Here is a 19,329-nt window from a genome sequence, read left to right as displayed (position 1 = left end):
TAAAATTTCTGAAAACACTTGACTCACACAATTAAGATTACCTGGTCAGAGCATTTAGTGGCAGGGAATCAGAATTACGTGAAATTCACTGGAAGATATAAAAGAAAATGCTAACTGTCATATATACCAAAAAATGTACAAACCAACCAAATACTTTCTCACTCTAGACAGGTATTATACCTATATGATATTAAAAAATCATATATTTAAATAGTATTTCATAGTTATAAAGCATCCTCACATACTTTACCTAATTTGAGACATAACAATTTTATCAAGTAATTAGGACTGTTATTATTATTCCCATTTGCATATTAGAAAATTGGAGCCCAGATACTTTAGGTTTTCCAAGATTATACAAAAATTTGTTGTTGGAATTATGATTTGAACTCTGGTGTTCGAATTGCAGATTGATGAAATGCTTTTCTTATTCCCTTATTCCAAAATGTCTTCTTTTCTTCCTTCCTTCCTTCCTTCCTTCTTTTCTTTTTTTCTTTCTTATTATCATATTCTTTAAAAGAAAATCTTGAAAAGGGGATAATTGTAAATAACAGACACCTATGTATTTATTCATCCTGTAACTGTAGGTAGTTATGTGACCTGAGCCTGTTTTCTTCATTTATGTATATACAGATATATGTATATATTGATATGTACAGAAGTATGAGATTTTCTAAGAGAAAAGAGGTAGTTAAAAATAATTTGACCATTCATATAAAGACCATTTATGAACTAATCATATTGAACAGTAATTTATACTACTGAGTTAAAATATGTATTTTTACCAATTATTTTAAAGCACAAAAAGCTTTTGAGATTATGTATTTAATTAAGAAGCAGCAAAAAAAGTACATTGGATAGAGTGCTGGCCCTGGAGTCAAGAAGACTTATCTTCCTGAGTTCAAATATGGATTCAAACACTTACTATTTATATAATACTAGGCAAGTCACTTAACTCTTTTGCCTGAGTTTCCTTATTTGTAAAATGAGCTGGAGAAAGAAATGTCAACCCAATCCAGTATCTTTGCCAAGAAAACCACAAATGGGGTCAAGAAGAGTTGGACATGACTGAAAATGACTCAACCACCACAGCAACAATTTAACTAAGAATAACACTGAAAGACAAGTTGAAGCAGAATATTATCTCCCCTCCACCCCCCCCATATTCTACTATTAATGTAAAATAGGATTTCTCCGTACAGCTCCTGATATATGGACAAGCATGAAGGCTCATACTTCACAAAAGGGAGGGATGATTGAACTGGTGTTATTTAGCTGATGTGAAGAACTGTGTAAAATATTTTTTTTGCTTCTAACTGATACATAAAACTGATCATCTCAAGAAATTAAAATAAATGATAAAGTGTTTTTAAATGTCCATAATAGCGAGGAACTATTTATTATTAATTGTGGTATCTTCCTAAGTGAAATGGCCTTGATAAACCTGGTGTAGAATAACAAGGTGCCATAAAATGAGTGGATTTGGAAGACTTCAAACATGGTTTTTCTTCATCACATAAGTACTTTTGTGACTTTTCACAAGTCGTTTAACCTTTTTTGACCCTCATTTTGTATATCTATAAAATGATCAATATAGATACTAACTTCCTACCCACCACACAGGATTACTTTTTTCTTTTGTTTTGATGCTTTTTAAAAAATTTCTTTAAAGATTCTTTGGTTTGCTTTTCTTACACCTGTTATTTCATAGTTGTCAGTAACTCCCAGTGAGAAAACTATCTCAAACAATGCAAAATCAATCAACTTTTCTGCAACTTATAGTCTTAGAGATTTGCTTAGGAGATGCTAAGGTTTAAGGAACTTGTCCAGAATCACAAAAAATATCTGAGCCAGAGCCAAGACTTGAAGCAGGTTTTTCCTTATTCAAAGTAATCTTCCTATTTACAATATTCTTCTTGATTCTTCAGAAGATTGTTAAAGAAAATCAAATGTGCTACTACGATGAGCATGAATAGACTTTGTAATGTGCTACATAAATGTAATGAATGTAGGAAGAAGCAGAGGCAAGATGGCTGAGTAAAGACTTGCCTGAGGTCTCCCATAAACCCTTCCAAATGCCTTTTAAAAATGATTCTAAACAAATTCCAAAGCAGAAGAATCCACAAAAAGATGGAGTGAAACAAATTTCCAGCCCAAGACAACTTGAAGGTTGGAAGGAAAGTCTATTACACCAAGGTACAAGGAGGGCCCAATTTAGCACAGGCCATGCCGGTACTGACAGTGCTCCAGCAAACTATAAGGAAGCCTCAGGTGACTGAATCAGTGGCAGCAGTGGTGATTTCCAGACCTTTCAGCCCAAAGATACCAAAGGCAACTTAGAAGGTCAGCAGTAAAGGTCTGTTGCACCAGGGTGAGAGTGGAGTACAATTTAGTACAGGTCTTACCAGGAAAACCCAAGCCCCAGCCCCAGGAAATCACAAACCGGGCTTGGGAGCCACCGAACCAACAACAGCAGCAGCTACTTCCAAAGCTCTCTGTCCACAGACAGTATGGGGATCAAACAACTAGTCACAAGGAGATTACAAGGGTCTTTTTGCTAGCACTGAGGCAATATTCTGTTGTGTTGCCCATATTCAAATCCCTGTCACAATCCTGGTTGGCAGTCTAAGGGCAAAGAAGAGCACTAACATAGTAGATCTTAAGGCTAAGTTGGAACAAAGATCCTCATCACGGTTCTAGACCAGAAAAGAATGCTTGGGGTCATTAGGATGAGAGCACAGGCCAAGAGAATAGTAAACACACCTCTCCTTAGATCATACCACCTTGGAAATACTGAAAACTTACAAATCCATATTAGTATCTCTGAAAACAGCTGCACAAAACCCCTAAAGCTGGGGACAATGTGCCCTCCACCCTGGAAGCAAAACCCTACTTTAACAAAAAGTTAAAAATCAAGTAATAGGTAGGGAAAATGAGTAAACAACAGAAAAATTTTTGGAAGGAGATTAATATGGGGAACATGATGAGTTCAGTTGTAGACATGTTGAATTATTTGGAGATATAAGAATGAAGGTTAGCAGAGAGTTGAAATATAGATAAGTAGATTTAAGAATCATCAACACAGAGATAACAATTTAATCCACTGAATTTGATAAGATCACCAAGTGTACTGAGTGACATAATATAGAAGAAGAGAAGATGGCCTAGAGCAGAGACCTGTGGTATACCCAAAATTAATGGACATAACTTGCATGAAGATCCAGCTAATGAAATTGATTACACTACAACCACCAGCAACACCAGCATCAGATCCAGCACCAACACCAGCACCATTGCTGCTCCTGCTGGAGTAAATTCCATATTGGATTAGAATTTTTGGTTAAAACAACAACAAGTCTATATTTAACTAATTCATCTAAGCTGGCAGCCTAATTAAAAGAAAAATTTGTGGTACAATAAGGGTTGAACAACCTGACTTTGCAATTTGTTACTATCATTTCCCTCCTGTGTGAGAATGGGAAAGTCACTTCACCTCCATAGGACTCAGTTTCCTAATCATAAAAGAGCAAGTTGCCACTGATGCTTTCTAAGTTTTTTCCATCTATGTGTCTGTTACCATATAATCCATTTTTACAGACAACATGGTTTTATGAAGATTTTAAATGAACATTAAACATAGGGAATACTATGAATTAGTGATATAGAATAACAAAAGGCCAATGTACTTATCTATTCCTGCAATTCACTGGCAAAGGATGTTGTTCTTCAATCATGTCAGTAGTGTCAGACTGTGACTCCAATTGGGTTTTCTTGGCAAAGATACTGGAGTGTTTTGGAATCCTCTAATCCACCTGATTTTGCAGATGGAGAAATTGGGGCAAACAGTGTGAAGTGATTGCCTGGGGTCACATAGCTAGTAAGATTCTGAAGTCAGATTTAACTCAGGTATTCATGATTCCAACCCCAGTGATCTATCCACTACTCCACCTAACTACTAAAAGACTGCTTAGGATGACCTTAATGTTTCTTCTAGTAGAAAAGACTGCAGTAATAAAATTCAGTGAAGTACATGAAATTTGTTAGTAGTGCTTCTGCTTAACCCCCAAATTTTTCAAAGAGAAAAAGGAATTTTCAGGACCAATGTGAACTCGCTAACCAACCCTCTGGTTTGGGGGTCAAAGCAAAGAGGCAAGCAATAATCTACAAGGTAGAATTAAATTAATTCTTTCTAAAATTTGTTTTGACAATGAAACTAGATCAATTTATGTTAAGAATGATTTTCTTTCATTGTCTTAAGTCAAGTCAAGCATAGAACAGTGTCTGCCGTGGAAAAGAAATCTTTAGTCTGGGTTTCCTTGAAGCTGAAATGAATAATAATGAACTTAGTGATGCTATTCACATTGCTACAGCTAAGAGCCTGTCAGCATTTGCATTATAAATCTAATTTGGTAAAGACTATTATAATTCAGGTTGAAAAAAAAGGTTTTCATCTAGTTCAAATTTTATAAGGTTCCTATTAAATCCATAAATGATATAATTTGAAGTAAACTGGAGAGAGGGGGAGAGAAGAGCAGACTTTTTCTCTTATTCCTGCCTTTCTACATTTGAAGAGTGGAAATTGACCAAGCACTACTCCCTCAGGGTATTTTGAGAAGTAAAGTGTCTAAAAATTTAGAATTGATAGGATAAAAAAGACATCAGATTTTCTTTGATTTGTGGGACAAACCAAGGTGGAATAATCTTTCCAAGAATAGCTGACCAAATGTAATTGTGTTAACAGTTTTGTTTTTTGCTTTAGCTAAACCTTCAGGATATCTTAAATATGTTCATGTTCATAAAGATAATGATTAATATTATATCCCAAAATTTTATAATATATTTGTATACATAATATAACACATATTTATAATATATCACAACATATATCATACAACAAATAATTACAAAATATCTAATATTTGTATTTTTAATCTCATCTTTGTCTTTATCATGTGAGGGAGTTTTTTATTTGATGATTTCTAAATTTCAGTTTGAATCCATTCAGTTCTGAATCCTATGATTCCATTTTCACCAATGATAAGAATAGTATTCACAGAAGCTATGTAATTTATTGGAAAGATGCACTGGATTAGAAATAGAAGGCTGAATTTCTAGTAACTCCCCTGCCAAAAGTTCCCTATGTAATCATGGACAATTAACTGTTCTGCCCCATGTAGCTTCATTTATGATTTCTTGAAATACAGCACTGGAATCCCAGATTTGATTAAGTCTGTCTGGATTCAAATAGAATTACTTGACTATGCCTAACACCCAAATCACTCTAGTTCTCACAGATTGGCCAACAATAGGTACAACCCCAAGCCTAACATGGTCACCATTTGGTCTTTGATAACTCAGAGTGAATGTAAATAGCAATCGTTTCTGTTTTGGCCAGAAACATGTGTGTCTTAGGCTGCCCAACTGATTTTTTTTCTTTTATTTGTTAAAGAGGCCATTGTTGGTCTCATTTTTTACCTAGCCTTAATCATTGAATGTGGTGGAGCCAATATGGCAGAGTGAAGGCAGGCACTCACCTGATATCTCCCCCAAACCCCTCCAAATACCTTTAAAATAACCCTTAACAAATTCTAGAGCAATAAAACCAACAAAAACATGGGTTAATCAAATCTCCAGCCCAAGAAAACTTGGAATGTTGTCAGGAAAGGTTTGTTGCATCAGGGTGAGAGAAAGCACAATCAGAGCAGGCTGGGCCCCAGGAAATATGGAGCAGGCTTTAGGGTGACTGAATCACTGACAGCAGCAACGTTTTCCAGAATTTTCAGCCAACAGATGCCAAGACAACTTAGAAGGTAAGCAAGAAAGGTCTGTCACATCTGGGGTACAATGGAGCATAGTCCATCAGAGTCCACAACAACACAGTCCTGGCCCCAGCTAAGGAGAAGCTGGTCTTGGGAGTGCTGAGTCAACAGCAACAGTGACAACAGTTGCTTCCAGAGCTCTCAGCCCACAGACGGGGTCAAACAAGTAGTGGTGAGAAGGAGATTATAGGGTCTCTTTACTAGCACTGAGAGAGGACTCTATTGCTCTGCACATACTCAGATATAGGTCCCAGTCCCAGGTGGTAGTCCCAGGGCAAAGAGGAACATTAGGATAGCAAAGCTTGCAGCCACAGTGGAGAGAGGACTTTCCTCACAATTCTAGGACAGAAAAAATGATTGTAGTCACTTAAACACCAGAACATCTGCCAGTAGAATAGTAAATAATTATCCTTAGATCATACCACTTTGGAAGAACTGAAAATTTACCAGTCCAAATAAATGTCTCTGAAAACAGTTGCACAAAGCCCCTGTAGTTTGGGACAATGTGTCCTTCACCCTGGAAACACAGACTTACTTTAATAAACAGGTAAAAGTCTAGGAATAAGATGGGAAAATGAGGAATAATGAAAAAACTCTTGACTACAGAATGTTATTAAGGTAATAAGGAAGATCAAAATACGTACTTAGAAGAAGACAACAAAGTCAAATCTCCTACATCCTATGTTCAGTGAGGCGAGGCAGGGCAGTACAAAGTCACCAGCCTCGCTTTTTCCTCCAGAGCATTCTGGGTCCCTCAGCCAGATATAGATCAGGATGACTGGAAGATGTTCCAGGATACAGTGGGAAACTGGCCATTTTAAGCTAAATTTTTTGGAGTTCTCATTTTGAGTGAGGTAATGCCAATTCCGTGAATACGCCTCTATGCCTCTTTAATAAATGAGTCAAGAGATGGCCCCTTTAATTATATATATATATATATATATATATATATATATATATATATGATTGAGAGGGGAATACCCTCAGAGTTCCTGGCCAAAAGAGGAACAGTTGCTATTTATATTCATTCCAAAGCCTGCAAGAAAAAAATATGAATTGGTCTTATGCCATGAAGTAACTCAAAAAAGGTTTTGAAAATCATGTAAGACATGTAGAGGAAAAATTGGGAGGAGAAATGAGAATGATATGAGAAAATCATGAAAAATTTGGCAAGAGTTGGGTAAAGAGACACAAAAATACTCAAGAAAATAACACCTTAAAAAACAGACTCAGACGAATAATAAAAGAGGTCCAAATAGTCAAAGAGAAGAATGCCTTAAAAAGAAGAATTGACCAAATGGAAAAGGAGGTGCAAAAGCTCACTGAAGAAAATAATCCCTTAAAACTTAGAATGGAGTTAATGGAAATTAATGACTTTATGAGACATAAAGAAACAATAAAACAAAATGAAAAGAAGAAAAAAAAATAGAAGACAAGGTGAACTATCTCATTGGAAAAACACCTGACCTCGAAAATAGATCCAGGAGATATAATTTTAAAAAAAATTGAACTACCTCAAAACCATGATCAAAAAAGAGCCTAAGCATCATCTTTCAAGAATTATCAAGGAAAACTGCCCAGATATTCTAGAACCAGAGTGTAAAATAGAAATTGAAAAAATTCACAACTCACCTTCTGAAAGAGATCCCAAAATGAAAATTTCCAGGAATATTATAGCCAAATTCCTAGGTGAAAGAGCAATATTGCAAGCAGCTAGAAAGAAATAATCCAATTATGGTGGAGCCACAGTCAGGATAACACAGGATTTAGCTGCTTCTACATTAAAGAATTGGAGGGCTTGGAAAATTTTATTCTGGAGTGCAAAGGAGCTAGCATTACAATCAAGAATCACCTACCAAGCAATACTGAGTATAATCTGTGAGGGGAAAAATGATATTCAATGAAACATAGGACTTTCAAGCATTCTTGATGAAAAGACCAGAGTATTAGGGTAGTTAGAAGGAGCATATTTACATAGAGGTCAGAGGTGTAATTCGAACATGAAGAGAAGATATTTAAAAATAAAATTAAGAGTTGTGAGAAGAATGTACTGGGAGAAAGAGAAAGGGAGATGTAGAATTGGGTAAATTATCTCACATAAAAGAGGCAGGAAAAAGCTTTTTAAAGTATAAAGAAAGAGAGTGGAAGTGAGGGGGAATGAATGAAAGTTACTCTCATCAGAATCATCCCAAAGAGGGAATAATGTATAAATAATATTGGGCATAGAAATCTATCTTACCATATAGGAAAGTAGGAAGGGAAGGGGTTTGGAGAATGGGTGCAGTTGATAGAAGGGAGGGTAGATGGTCACAGAGGGTAGTAAGAAGCACAATAGTTTTGAGGTGGCACAGGATGAAAGGTGAGAGATAATAGAATAAGAGGGAGGAAGAGCATTGTAGGAAATATAGTTCTCATGTTTTTCCCCTTTGTTTTGGTTTGTCCTTCATAACATAACTAATGTGGTAGTACATCTAAAAGGACTGTATATGTATAGCCTATCTTAGAATGTAGGCTGTCTTGGGGAGAGGGGAGTGGAAAAATTGGAACTCAAAATCTTATAAAAATGAATGTTGAAAATTATCTTTACATGTAATAGGAAAACAATAAAATGCTACTAATTAGGAGGAAATAAAAGATATCTTTGAATGAGCATTGCCTCAAACAAACTAAGACCTAGGAAAAACCCTTAAAATGGCCAAGATTTCCCACTGCATTAAGGGCCACCTGCAGGAGACTTGATCTGTATCTTCCACTGGACCCACATGGCTTCACAAGAGAGTAAGACTGGAGACTTTGCAGTGCCCTCCCTCAATTAAATCTAATGCACTTGCAAGTCAAGATTTCACTGTCCTCGTGTCATTGGTCCTCTCCAAGAACAAGAACAAACAACAACCATGCAATTGTTGACAAATAATGTTGTTTTCTGGGACTCAATAATCATATTGAAAAATGAGATGATTCAACTTGGTAACTCTTAGTTTCAAGCTCTATTAAAAGAAAATCTTTAGTGTTTGCTATGGGTGAATTTATGAGTGATTTATGAGAAATTGTTGTTAACAGGAGACAGGATTGAAAATTTTAAATGAATTTTCATCTCTTGAGGAAGTTAGCAAACTAAATTATTGCTCTTTTTATAAATCTATATTGAAGATGATGAGAAGCTGATTTTTTTCTTTTTTAAAACTCTACCATTTGGAGAAGACTAATTTCACTGTCTCAAAATACTGTGATCTGTTTGGCAGACTATAAGCTCTTTGTTGCAAGGGACATTTTAATTTGTTTCTTTGAATCCTCATCATCTAAATAGTACCTGATCTATGGTAGGTACTTGACAAATATTTTCATCATTCAATTGAGTTGACAAGGTTTATTGATTTTCTTCATCTCATTACTGCAACAGAACTGAAGAGCATATGTCTATATGGGCAAGATTGAATACAAATAATCATATCATTGTTTAGCCTTCAAGCTTGCTAAACTCAGCCTGACAGAGGTATAATAGTGGAGTCCTAGAAATTTCAGTCTCAACATTTAGAAGGGCTATTTTAGCAAGCTATGTCCAACCCAAATGACTAAACACCTTAAATTAATGAATGATTTATTTGTTACTACTTGACTGCAAATAGTAGATAGTAGTGAGTCATCTTTTTATTCTTTGTGTTCATTTATATTTTCTATTTATAAGCAATAAATAATTTCTTTCTGCTGGGATTCAGCATTAATTTAAATTCATATTGGTTCAAGTCAGACCCAGGAAGTTTTCTTTCAGGATCAACTTCTGCTTACTATGAGAAGTGTTACTGACATTAATATGTATTCATGTAATGAAAATGATCACCAGTGGGTGTGAGTTTAAATATTAATCAATAATAAAAATGTAGGTTGTATGCACACAGATTTGAGATTTAATATTTCCATGAGACTTTTAAAAATCTTGGTAATATGACTTCTTTAGGAGAAAAAATAGCTGATTTCCAAAACCATGCCCTTTTCCAAAACAATTTAAATTGTGTTCCACCTCATGAAAATTTTTTCCTTTAATTTTAAGCAGAAATTGTCAAAAGAAATTAAATATAAATGGTAAAAATTATGGAGATCCTATTATAATAGCTTCACACTTAGAAAACATGCCAGAAATAAACTCATACAACATCCCCCCACCAACACACATTTCCATTTGACAGATAAAGAAAATAGGGTATAGAGAGGTTATATATTTTGCTTGGCATTGAACAGATAGTGGCACAGAGCCAGCAGTTGAATGTCTAAACCCATTCAATTTCTCTGCATGCAAATTATGTGTAGAAAATCAGTTGACAATTCATAAGACCCTAGGAATGAAAAAAGGCTCAAAGAACATATAGAGCAGCCCATAACTGAAGCCAAATTCCCTTCCATGACATTGCCAAAGAGTAATGTTTCAAATTCTACTTCAAACTAAGAGATGGGGGAATATTCTATTCTACTTTTGGATAACTCTAACTCCCATATATCTATATTTATGTGTATGTTTATATCTATATTCCTAACTATATATGTACATCTATATCTATACCTACATCTATGTCTATATCTACACACATACACACATATGCATGTATATATACACACACATATGCATAGACATACATATATATACATATATGATACACAGATATAATACACATTCACATATACAAACATACACATACATATATACCTGTGTATGTAGATATAAACATAGACATAGATTTAGATATATATGGAAGATATTTATAGCATTAATTCAAGAATACAATGATTCTGTCAATCTATGGCAATCAAGTGTCCAATACAGAAACAATTGAACTCAATTCCATGGAGAAAGCAGAACACCAAAGCACAGATCATCAAGAAGACACTTAGAAAGTATTGCACTATAATCTACTGAAGTGGCAAGGCCACATGTGAGAGTTAACAACGCTAAGAGTACTCTGAAGCACAGTTTTAGGGAAAGAAGTACAGTTGCAGAATGTTGGACAGCAACAACAGAAGACAGACTACTTGTGTCTTGTGGTAACATAACTACCGAGTAGGAAAATCGGTAGCAAATATTAGTTAGCTTTCTTAATCTAAAAAGTTCAACCTTGGCAAATGTAAAATATAGAAAAGGATTGTCCTGGGAGGCAGAGCCAATATGGCAGAATAAAGGCAGGGACTTGCTTGAATTCTCAGCTAAACCTTTCCAAATACCTGGAAAAATGATTCTAAACAAATTCTAGAGCAGAAGAACACACAAAAAATAGAATAAAACAAATTTCCCCATTGAGACAACCTGGAAGGTAGACAGCAAAGGTCTGTTTGTTGCAACAGGCTAAGAGAGGAGCCCAGTCCAGTGCTGGTCATGCCAGTACAGACTGGGCTTAAGCAAACCTGGAGCAGGCCTCCAGGGACTGAAACACCGTCAGCTGTAGTGGCTTCCAGACTTCTCATCCCACAAACACCAAAGACAACTTATAATGTCAACAGCAAAGATCTATCAGATCTGAGTGAGAGAGGAGCACAATGTAGCTCCAGCCCTAGCAGAGCGCTGGGGCAGTGCCACTGGTGACAGAAACAGTGGCAGTGGCAGTGGCAGCAGCAGTGACTGTGGCTGCTTCTGGAGCTCTCAGTAGACAGAGGTTATGGGGATTGAATAACTTATCAGAAAAGGATTAGAGGGGTCTCTGCTTGCACTGAAATAGGACTCTGCTGCTTTGGCCTTACTTGGAACTGGGTTGTAGTCCTGAGTGGCAGTCCTAGGGCAAGAAGGAACACTGGCATAGCAAAACTTGTGATAGCAGCAGAAAAGGAACCCTCCTCACAGTTCCAGGGAAGAAAAGAATGCTTGTCATCACTCACAGACCAGAGCACAGGCCAGGAGAGGAGTAAACATCACTCCTTAGATTGAACTAATTTGGAAGAACTGAAAACTTGCAGGTACCTAGAAGTATCTCTGAAAATGACTGCACAAAACCCTTGAAGTTTGGGACAGTGGATGCTCCACAATGGAAACCGAGCCCTACCTTAACAAAGAATTGAAAAAATCAAGGAATTGGCTAGGAAAATGAACAAACAATGTAAAAAACTCATACTATAGCAACGTAAGTTGGTTACAAGGAAGAATAAAACATACACTCAAAAAAAGACAACAAAGTCAAAGCTCCCACGTCCAAAGCCTCCAAGAAAAATGCTAATTGTTCTGAGGTCATGGAAGAGCTCAAAGTGTATTTTAAAATCAAGTAAGAGAAGTAGAAGGAAAATTGGGAAGAGAAATGAGAGTGATGCAACAAAATCATGAAAAATGAGTCAATAAGTTGGTAGAGGAGACACAAAAAATACTCAAGAAAATTACACCTTAAAAATAGACTAACCCAAATGGCAAAAGAGATCCAAAAAGCTAATGAAGAGAAGAATGCCTTAAATAAGAGAATTGGCCAAATGGAAAAGGAGGTGTGAAAGCTCACTGAAGAAGGTAATTCCTTAAGAATTAGAATGGAGCAAATGGAAGCTAATGACTTTATGAGAAATCAAGAAGAAATAAAATGAAAGCAAAAGAATGAAAACAATAGAAAACTGTGAAGTATCTAATTGGAAAAACAATTTACCTGGAAAATAAATCCAGCAGGGATAATTTAGAAATTATTTGACTACCTGAATGCCATGATCGAAAAAGAGCCTAGACATTATCTTTCAAAAAATTATCAAGGAAAATTGTCCTGATGTTTTAGAGCCAGAAGGTAAAAATAAAATTTGAAGAATCCATTGATCACCTCCTGAAAGCAATCCCAAAAGTAAAACTCCCATGAATATTATATCCAAATTCCTGAGTTTCATGGTCAAGGACAAAATATTGCAAGCAGCCTGAAAGAAAGAAAAGAAACACAATCAGGATAACACAAGATTTAGCAGCTTCTCCATTAAAGAATTAGAGGGCTTGGAATATGATATTGCAGGGTTCTAAGGAGCTATGAATAAAACCAAGAATCCCATACCCAGCAAAAGTTAGTGTAATTAATGATTTGATATTGACATCAATAATGTAGAGGAATTTATTACATTCTTGACAAAAAACAGAACTAAATAAGAAAATTGGCTTTCCAATACAAGATGCAAGAGAAGCATGAAAAGATAAACAGGAAAAGGAAATCATAAGTGATGTATTAAAGTTGAACTGTTTACATTTCTACATGGAAAATGATGTTTGTAACTCATGAGATCATTCTCATTATTAGGGTAGTTGGAGGGAATAGGGTGAGTTGAATACAAAGGGATGATATCTAAAAAAATAAAATTAAGAGGTGAGAGATGAATGTACTGGGAGAAAGAGTAAGGGAGAAGTAGAAAGGGGGCAAAATTTCACATTATCTTTGACCCAGCAAGACAACTACAAGATCTGCTTCCTAAAGAGATCAAATGAAAGGAGAAAAGATGTGATTGTACAAAAATATTGGATCAGCTCTTTTTGTGGTGGCAAAGATTGGGAAATTGAGTGGTGGATGGTCATTAATTGGGGGATACAAACTATGCTATGTAATTGTTATGGAATACTACTGTGCTACAAGAAATGAGAAGCAGATGATTTCATGGTAAAAACAAAAACAGCAACAAAAAACTAGGAAGATGTATAACTTGAGGCAAAGTGAAGTGAGCAGAAACAGGAAATTATTTTACACAGTAACAGCATTCTTAATAAGGAAGATCAACTGTGATAAACTTAGCTAGACTGATCAAGACAACAATCCAAGACAATACCAAAGGATCCATTACAGAAGATATTATCCACCTCTAGAAAGAGAACTAACGAACTTTGAGTGCACATTAAAACATATTTTTTTAGTATTTAATTTTTCCACAATTACGGACAAAAACAATTTTCAGCATTCATTTTTTCAAGCTGTGAGTTGCAAATTCTAACCCTCCTTCCTTACCTGCTCAATGAGAAAACACGTATTTTGATATACGTTGTACAAGAGTAGTCATGAAAAACATATTTCCATATTAGTCATGTTGTAAAAGAAAACAAATCAAAATTAATAAAATAAATAAAGTAAAAAGTATGTGTGACCTGTATACAGACTTCACAAGTTCTGTCTCTAGGGAAGGAGAGTATTTTCCATTGCTAGTCCTTCAGAGTTGTCTTAGATCATTCAATTCCTAGGAATAGCTCAAACATTCACAATTCATCACCTTACAATATTGCTGTTACTGTGTAAAATTTTCTCCTGATTCTACAGATTTCACTTTACATCTGTTCATGTAAGTCTTTTCAGCATTTTTTTTCTGAAAGCTTCTAGCTTATAATTTCTTTTTATTTTTTTAGTTAATGTATTTTTAGTTTTCAACATTCACTTACACAAAATTTTGAGGTTCAAATTTTCTTCCCATCACTCCTTTCCCAACCCCAATATGGCATGTATTCTGATTACCCGGTCCCCCAATCTGCCCTCCCTTTTATCACTCTTGCCCCATCCTCTTCCCCTACTATTTTCCTGTAGGGCAAGAGACATTTCTAGATGCTATTGATTTTATATCTTATTTCCCAGTTGCATGTAAAAAAATTTTGAACATTCATTTTTTAAAACTTTGAGTTCCAAATTCTAACCCTTCCTCCCTCCACACCCAACCTCTCTGAGGAGGCAAGCACTTCAATATAGTTTATACGTGTATAGTCATGCAAAATACTCCCATAATAGTAATGCTGTGATAGGTGAACTATATTTTCTTCCATCCTATACTGTTCCCCATTTATTCTGTTCCTTCCTTTGACCCTGTCCCTCCTCAAAAGTGTTTGCTTCCGATTACACTCTCTCCCAATCTACTCTCTCTTCTATCTTATCCCTATCCCCCTCCTTCCTATTTTCCTGTAGGGTAAGATAGATTTCTATACTCAATTGAGTGTATTTATTATTCCTTCCTTAAGCCAAATCCAATGAGAATAAGGTTTACTCATTCCTTCTCACCTCTCCTTTTCCTTGCCTCTTTTATGTGAGATAATTTACCTCATTCTATCTTTCCCTTTCCCCTTCTCCCAGCACATTCCTCCCTCACCCATTAATTTTATTTTATAGATACCAAACCTTCATATTCAACTCACCCTGTACACTCTATCTATCTATCTATCTATCTATCTATCTATCTATCTATCTACCTATCCATCTATTCCCTTCAACTACCCTAATACTGAGAAAGGTATCATGAGTTACAAATATCATCTTTCCATGAAGGAATGTAAACAGTTCAACTTTAATAAGTCCCTTATGATTTCTCTTTCCTGTTTACCTCTTTTCATGCTTCACTTGATTCTAATATTTCAAAGTCAAATTGTTTATTCAGCTCTGGTGTTTTCATCAAGAATGCTTGGAAGTCCTTATTTAATTGAATATCCATTTTTCCCCTGAATGATTAGACTCAGTTTTTCTGGGTAGGTGATCCTTGGTTTTAATTCTAGCTCCTTTTACCTCCAGAGTATCATTTATCAAGCCCTCTGATCCCTCCATGTAGAAACTGTTAAATCTTGGGTTATTCTGACTGAGGTTCTACAATACTTTAAATGTTGCTTTCTGGCCACTTGTAATATTTTCTCCTTGACCTAGGAACTCTTGAATGTGGCTACAATATTCCTTAGGGTTTTCATTTCAGGATCTCTTTCAGGAGGTAATAGCTGGATTCTTTCAATTTCTATTTTATCCTCTGGTTCTACAGTATCAGAGCCTTTTTCCTTGATAATTTCCTGAAAAATGATGTCTAGCCTTTTTTTGATCATTGCTTTCGGGTTATTTTCCCAATAAGATATTACACATTGTCTTCTATTTTTCATTCTTTCTTTTTTAATTGATTCTTGATTTCTCATAAAGTCATTAGCTTCCATTTGCTCCATTCTAATTTTTAAGGAATTATTTTCTCATGTTAGCTTTTGGACCTCTTTTCTATTTGGCAAATTCTGCTTTTTAAGGCATTCTCTTCATTGGCTTTTTGGACCTCTTTTGCCATTTGGGTGTCCATTTTCATGGTGTCATCTTCTTCAGTATTTTTTGTGTCTCCTTTACCAAGCTGTTGACTCATTTTTCATGATTTTCTTCTATCACTCTCTTTTCTCTTCCCATTTTTCCTCTACTCATATTACTGTATTTTTAAAATCCTGAGACCAATTCATATTTTTCTTGGAGGGTTTGGATGTAAGAATTTGGACTGTTGTCTTCTTCTTGTTGTATGTTTTGATCTTTGTCATCAAACTAAGATTCTATACTCTAATTTTTTTCATGCTATTTGCTCATTTTCCCAGCCAGTTCCTTGACTTTTTAACTCTTTGTTAAAGTAGGACTCTTCTCCCTGTGTGGAAGGTCCACTATTCTAAACTTTAGTGGTTTGTGTAGGTCTTTTCAGTGATACTCCTAGGAACCTGTGAATTTTCAGTTCTTCCAAGGTGGTATGATCTAAGGAGTGGTATTTATTTCTCTCCTAGCTTGTGCTCTGGCCTTTGAGTGACCAAAAGTATTCTTTTCTGCCCTGGAACTGTGAGGAGGGTTCTGTCTTCACTGCTGCCACAATTTCTGCTGTGCCATTGTTCCTCCTTGGCCCAGGACTGCCAACCAGGACTGCAATGCAGCTCCAAGTATGGGCAAACAGCATAGTCCTGCCTCAGTGCAAGCAGAGACCCCTCTTATTTCCCTCTGATCGGTTGTTTGATCCCCAAACTGTCTGTGGGCCAAGATCCAAGCAGGCTTTGTCGCTATTGCCACTGCCCTGGAGCTGGGGCCAGACCGCACTCCTCTCTCACCCAGGTCTTACAGACCTTTTCTAATGACCTTCAAAGTTGTCTTTGGAGTTTTCAGGTTGAGAAGTCTGGAAAGTGACCCAATTCCCAGTGATTCAGGCCTTGCAGGCCTGCTCCAGGTGTCCTGGGACCACATCTGTGCTGGCACATTTTTCTCTGGACTGTCTTCCTCTCCCAACCTCATGCAACAGAACTTTTATGTCTACCATACAGGTTGCCTTGGACTGGAAATTTGTTTTAATCTGTCATTCTGTGAGTTCTGCTGCTATAGAATTTGGATAGAGTTATTTTTACAGGTATTTGGAAGTTTTGGGGGGAGACCTCATGCAAGTCTCTGCTTTTACTCTGCCATTTTGTCTCTACCCCCTCCTAGTTTACTATTAGTTATACCAGAATAGTATTCCATTGCAATCACATACCATAATTTGTTCAGTCATTACTCAATTGGTAGACATCATCTCAATTTCAATTTCTTTGCCAACAGAAAACAGATTCTATAAATATTTTTGAATACAGATACTTTCCCTTTTTTGTTTAAACCCTTTTGCTATGTGGACCGAGTACTACTCTCACTAGATCAAAACACATGAATGGTGTTATAGCCCTTTTGGCATAGTTTCAAAGTGCTCTACAAAATGGTTGTATCAGTTCACAACTCCACCAAGAGTGTATTGATAGATCATTTTTTTTCCACATTTCATTCACCATTTGTCATTTTACTTTTCTATTTTATTAGTCAATCTAACAGTTAAGATGTAGTACCTTAGAATTATCTTAATTTCTATTTCTCCAATCAATAGTGATTTAGAACTTTTTTATATTGCTACAGATACTTTGATTACTTCATATGAAAACTTTTCATATCTTTTGATCATTTGTCAATTGGAAAATGAATCTTATTTTTTATAAATTTGACTCAGTTCTCTATATGTTTGAGAAATGAGGCCTTTATCTGAGAAAACTGTTTGAATTTTTTTTCTCACAATTACTATTGCTAACTGTATTCCCTCCATCCAATTCCCCCTCATTAGTCCTATTCTCTCCGTTTTTTCACCCTGTCATTCCTCAAAAGTGTTTTGCTTCTGACTACTTTCTCCCCCAGTCTGCACTCCCTTTATCACTCTTCCTTTCTCTTACCCTCTTCCCCTCCTAATTTCTTGTAGGGTATTATAGATTTCTATATCCAATTAAATGTAAATGTTATTCCCTCCTTTTCTGATGAAATTATCATTCACTCTCACCCCCTCATCTTCTTCTCCATTGTAAACTCTCTTTTGTGCCTCTTTTACCTGAGATAATTTACCCCATTCTACCTCCCCCTCTCCCTTTCTCACAGTACATTCCTTTCTCATCCCTTAATTTTTTTAAGATATTATCTCTTCATATTCATTTAACACCTGTTTCCTCTATGTATACTGCTTTTAAGCACCCTAATAATGAGAAAGGTCTTATGAGTTACAAATACCGTCTTCCATCTGGGAATGTAAACAGTTTAAACTTATTAAGCTCTTTATGGTTTCCCTTTCCTGTTTTTTTCATTGTTACCAATGTTCAAGTTTATTAAACAAATAAAAAATTCATATTTAGAAAACTTTTAACTGTCATCTGCTTCAAAGTTTATGTTGCTCCCAAATTTTGCATATAACTGAACTTTCAAATCAGCTAACACCTGTTGGATTGATTCAACTCTGGATTCTAATGCTTCAATTTTATCTTGCAAATTTTTCTTAGCTTCTTCCAACATTTCTTGAGTTTCATCTTGAGAGTGGCTAATAAAAACATTACCAGTTTGGTAGGGAATCATTAAAGAATCTTCATCCATCATCATTACATCATCACAAGCATCCTCTAAATTTTGAAGATGTTTCTTTTTAACGTCTATTTCTTCCTTCAGTTCTGTGATTCTACTAGTATTCCGTGCAAATTTGTTAATCTTTTGTTGGTCTTCAAAAGTAACATTGACATCTTCTGCAGCCACCTTCTTCATGGTGGTGGCCATCTTGGGTCTGGTTCCCTTTCCTGTTTATGTTTTTATGGTGCTCTTGAGTCTTTTATTTGAAAGTGAAATTTTCTGTCTTTTCATCAAAAATGTTTAAAGTCCTCTATTTCATTGAAAATCCATTTTTTTAACTGAAGGATTATATTCAGTTTTGTTGGATAGGTGACATTAGGATTTAATCCTAACTCTTTTGCCCTCTGGAATATTATATTACCAGCACTCCAGTCCATTAATGGAGAAGTTGCTAAATCTTGTGTTATCTTGTCTGTAGCTCCACCATACTTGAATTGTTTTTTTTTTTTTTCTGGCTACTTGCAATATTTTCTCCTTTCCTGGGAACTGTGGAATTTAGCTATAATATTCATGGCAATTTTCATTTTGGGATCTCTTTCAACAGGTGGTCAGTGGATTCTTTAAATTTACATTTTACCCTTTGATGGTAGAACATCAGAGTAGTTTTCCTTGATAAATTCTTGAAATATGATGTCTAGGCTCTTTTTTATCATAGCTTTCAGGTGGTCAAACTACATTTAAATTTCCTCTCCTTTATCTATTTTCCAGGTCAGTTGCTTTTTTCCAATGAATTATTTCATTTTATCTTCTACATTTTCTTTCATTTGGTTTTTTCTTGTTTTTTCTTGGTTTCTATAAACTCACTAGGTTCCATTTGCTCCATTCTAATTTTTAAGCAATTATTTTCTCCAGTGAATTTTGTACCGCATTTTCCATTTAGCCAG

The 19,329-nt window shown here is 35.6% G+C and overlaps 1 protein-coding gene across 1 annotated transcript; it reads right to left on the bottom strand.

Annotated features, from left to right (window-relative positions):
• Positions 1 to 18,134: 18,134 nt before the first annotated feature.
• On the bottom strand, positions 18,135 to 18,592 carry LOC118829470 (prefoldin subunit 4-like). The gene has a single exon (XM_036736499.1). The coding sequence runs from the start codon at positions 18,590 to 18,592 to the stop codon at positions 18,188 to 18,190; it is 405 nt and encodes a 134-aa protein (XP_036592394.1). The 3' UTR covers positions 18,135 to 18,187.
• Between the last annotated feature and the right edge of the window lie 737 nt (positions 18,593 to 19,329).

Source organism: Trichosurus vulpecula, chromosome 1 (assembly GCF_011100635.1).
Source record: "Trichosurus vulpecula isolate mTriVul1 chromosome 1, mTriVul1.pri, whole genome shotgun sequence".
Taxonomy (NCBI): domain Eukaryota; kingdom Metazoa; phylum Chordata; class Mammalia; order Diprotodontia; family Phalangeridae; genus Trichosurus; species Trichosurus vulpecula.
Note: the sequence above shows the minus strand (reverse complement) of the source record. Positions and strands in the feature narration are given on the sequence as shown.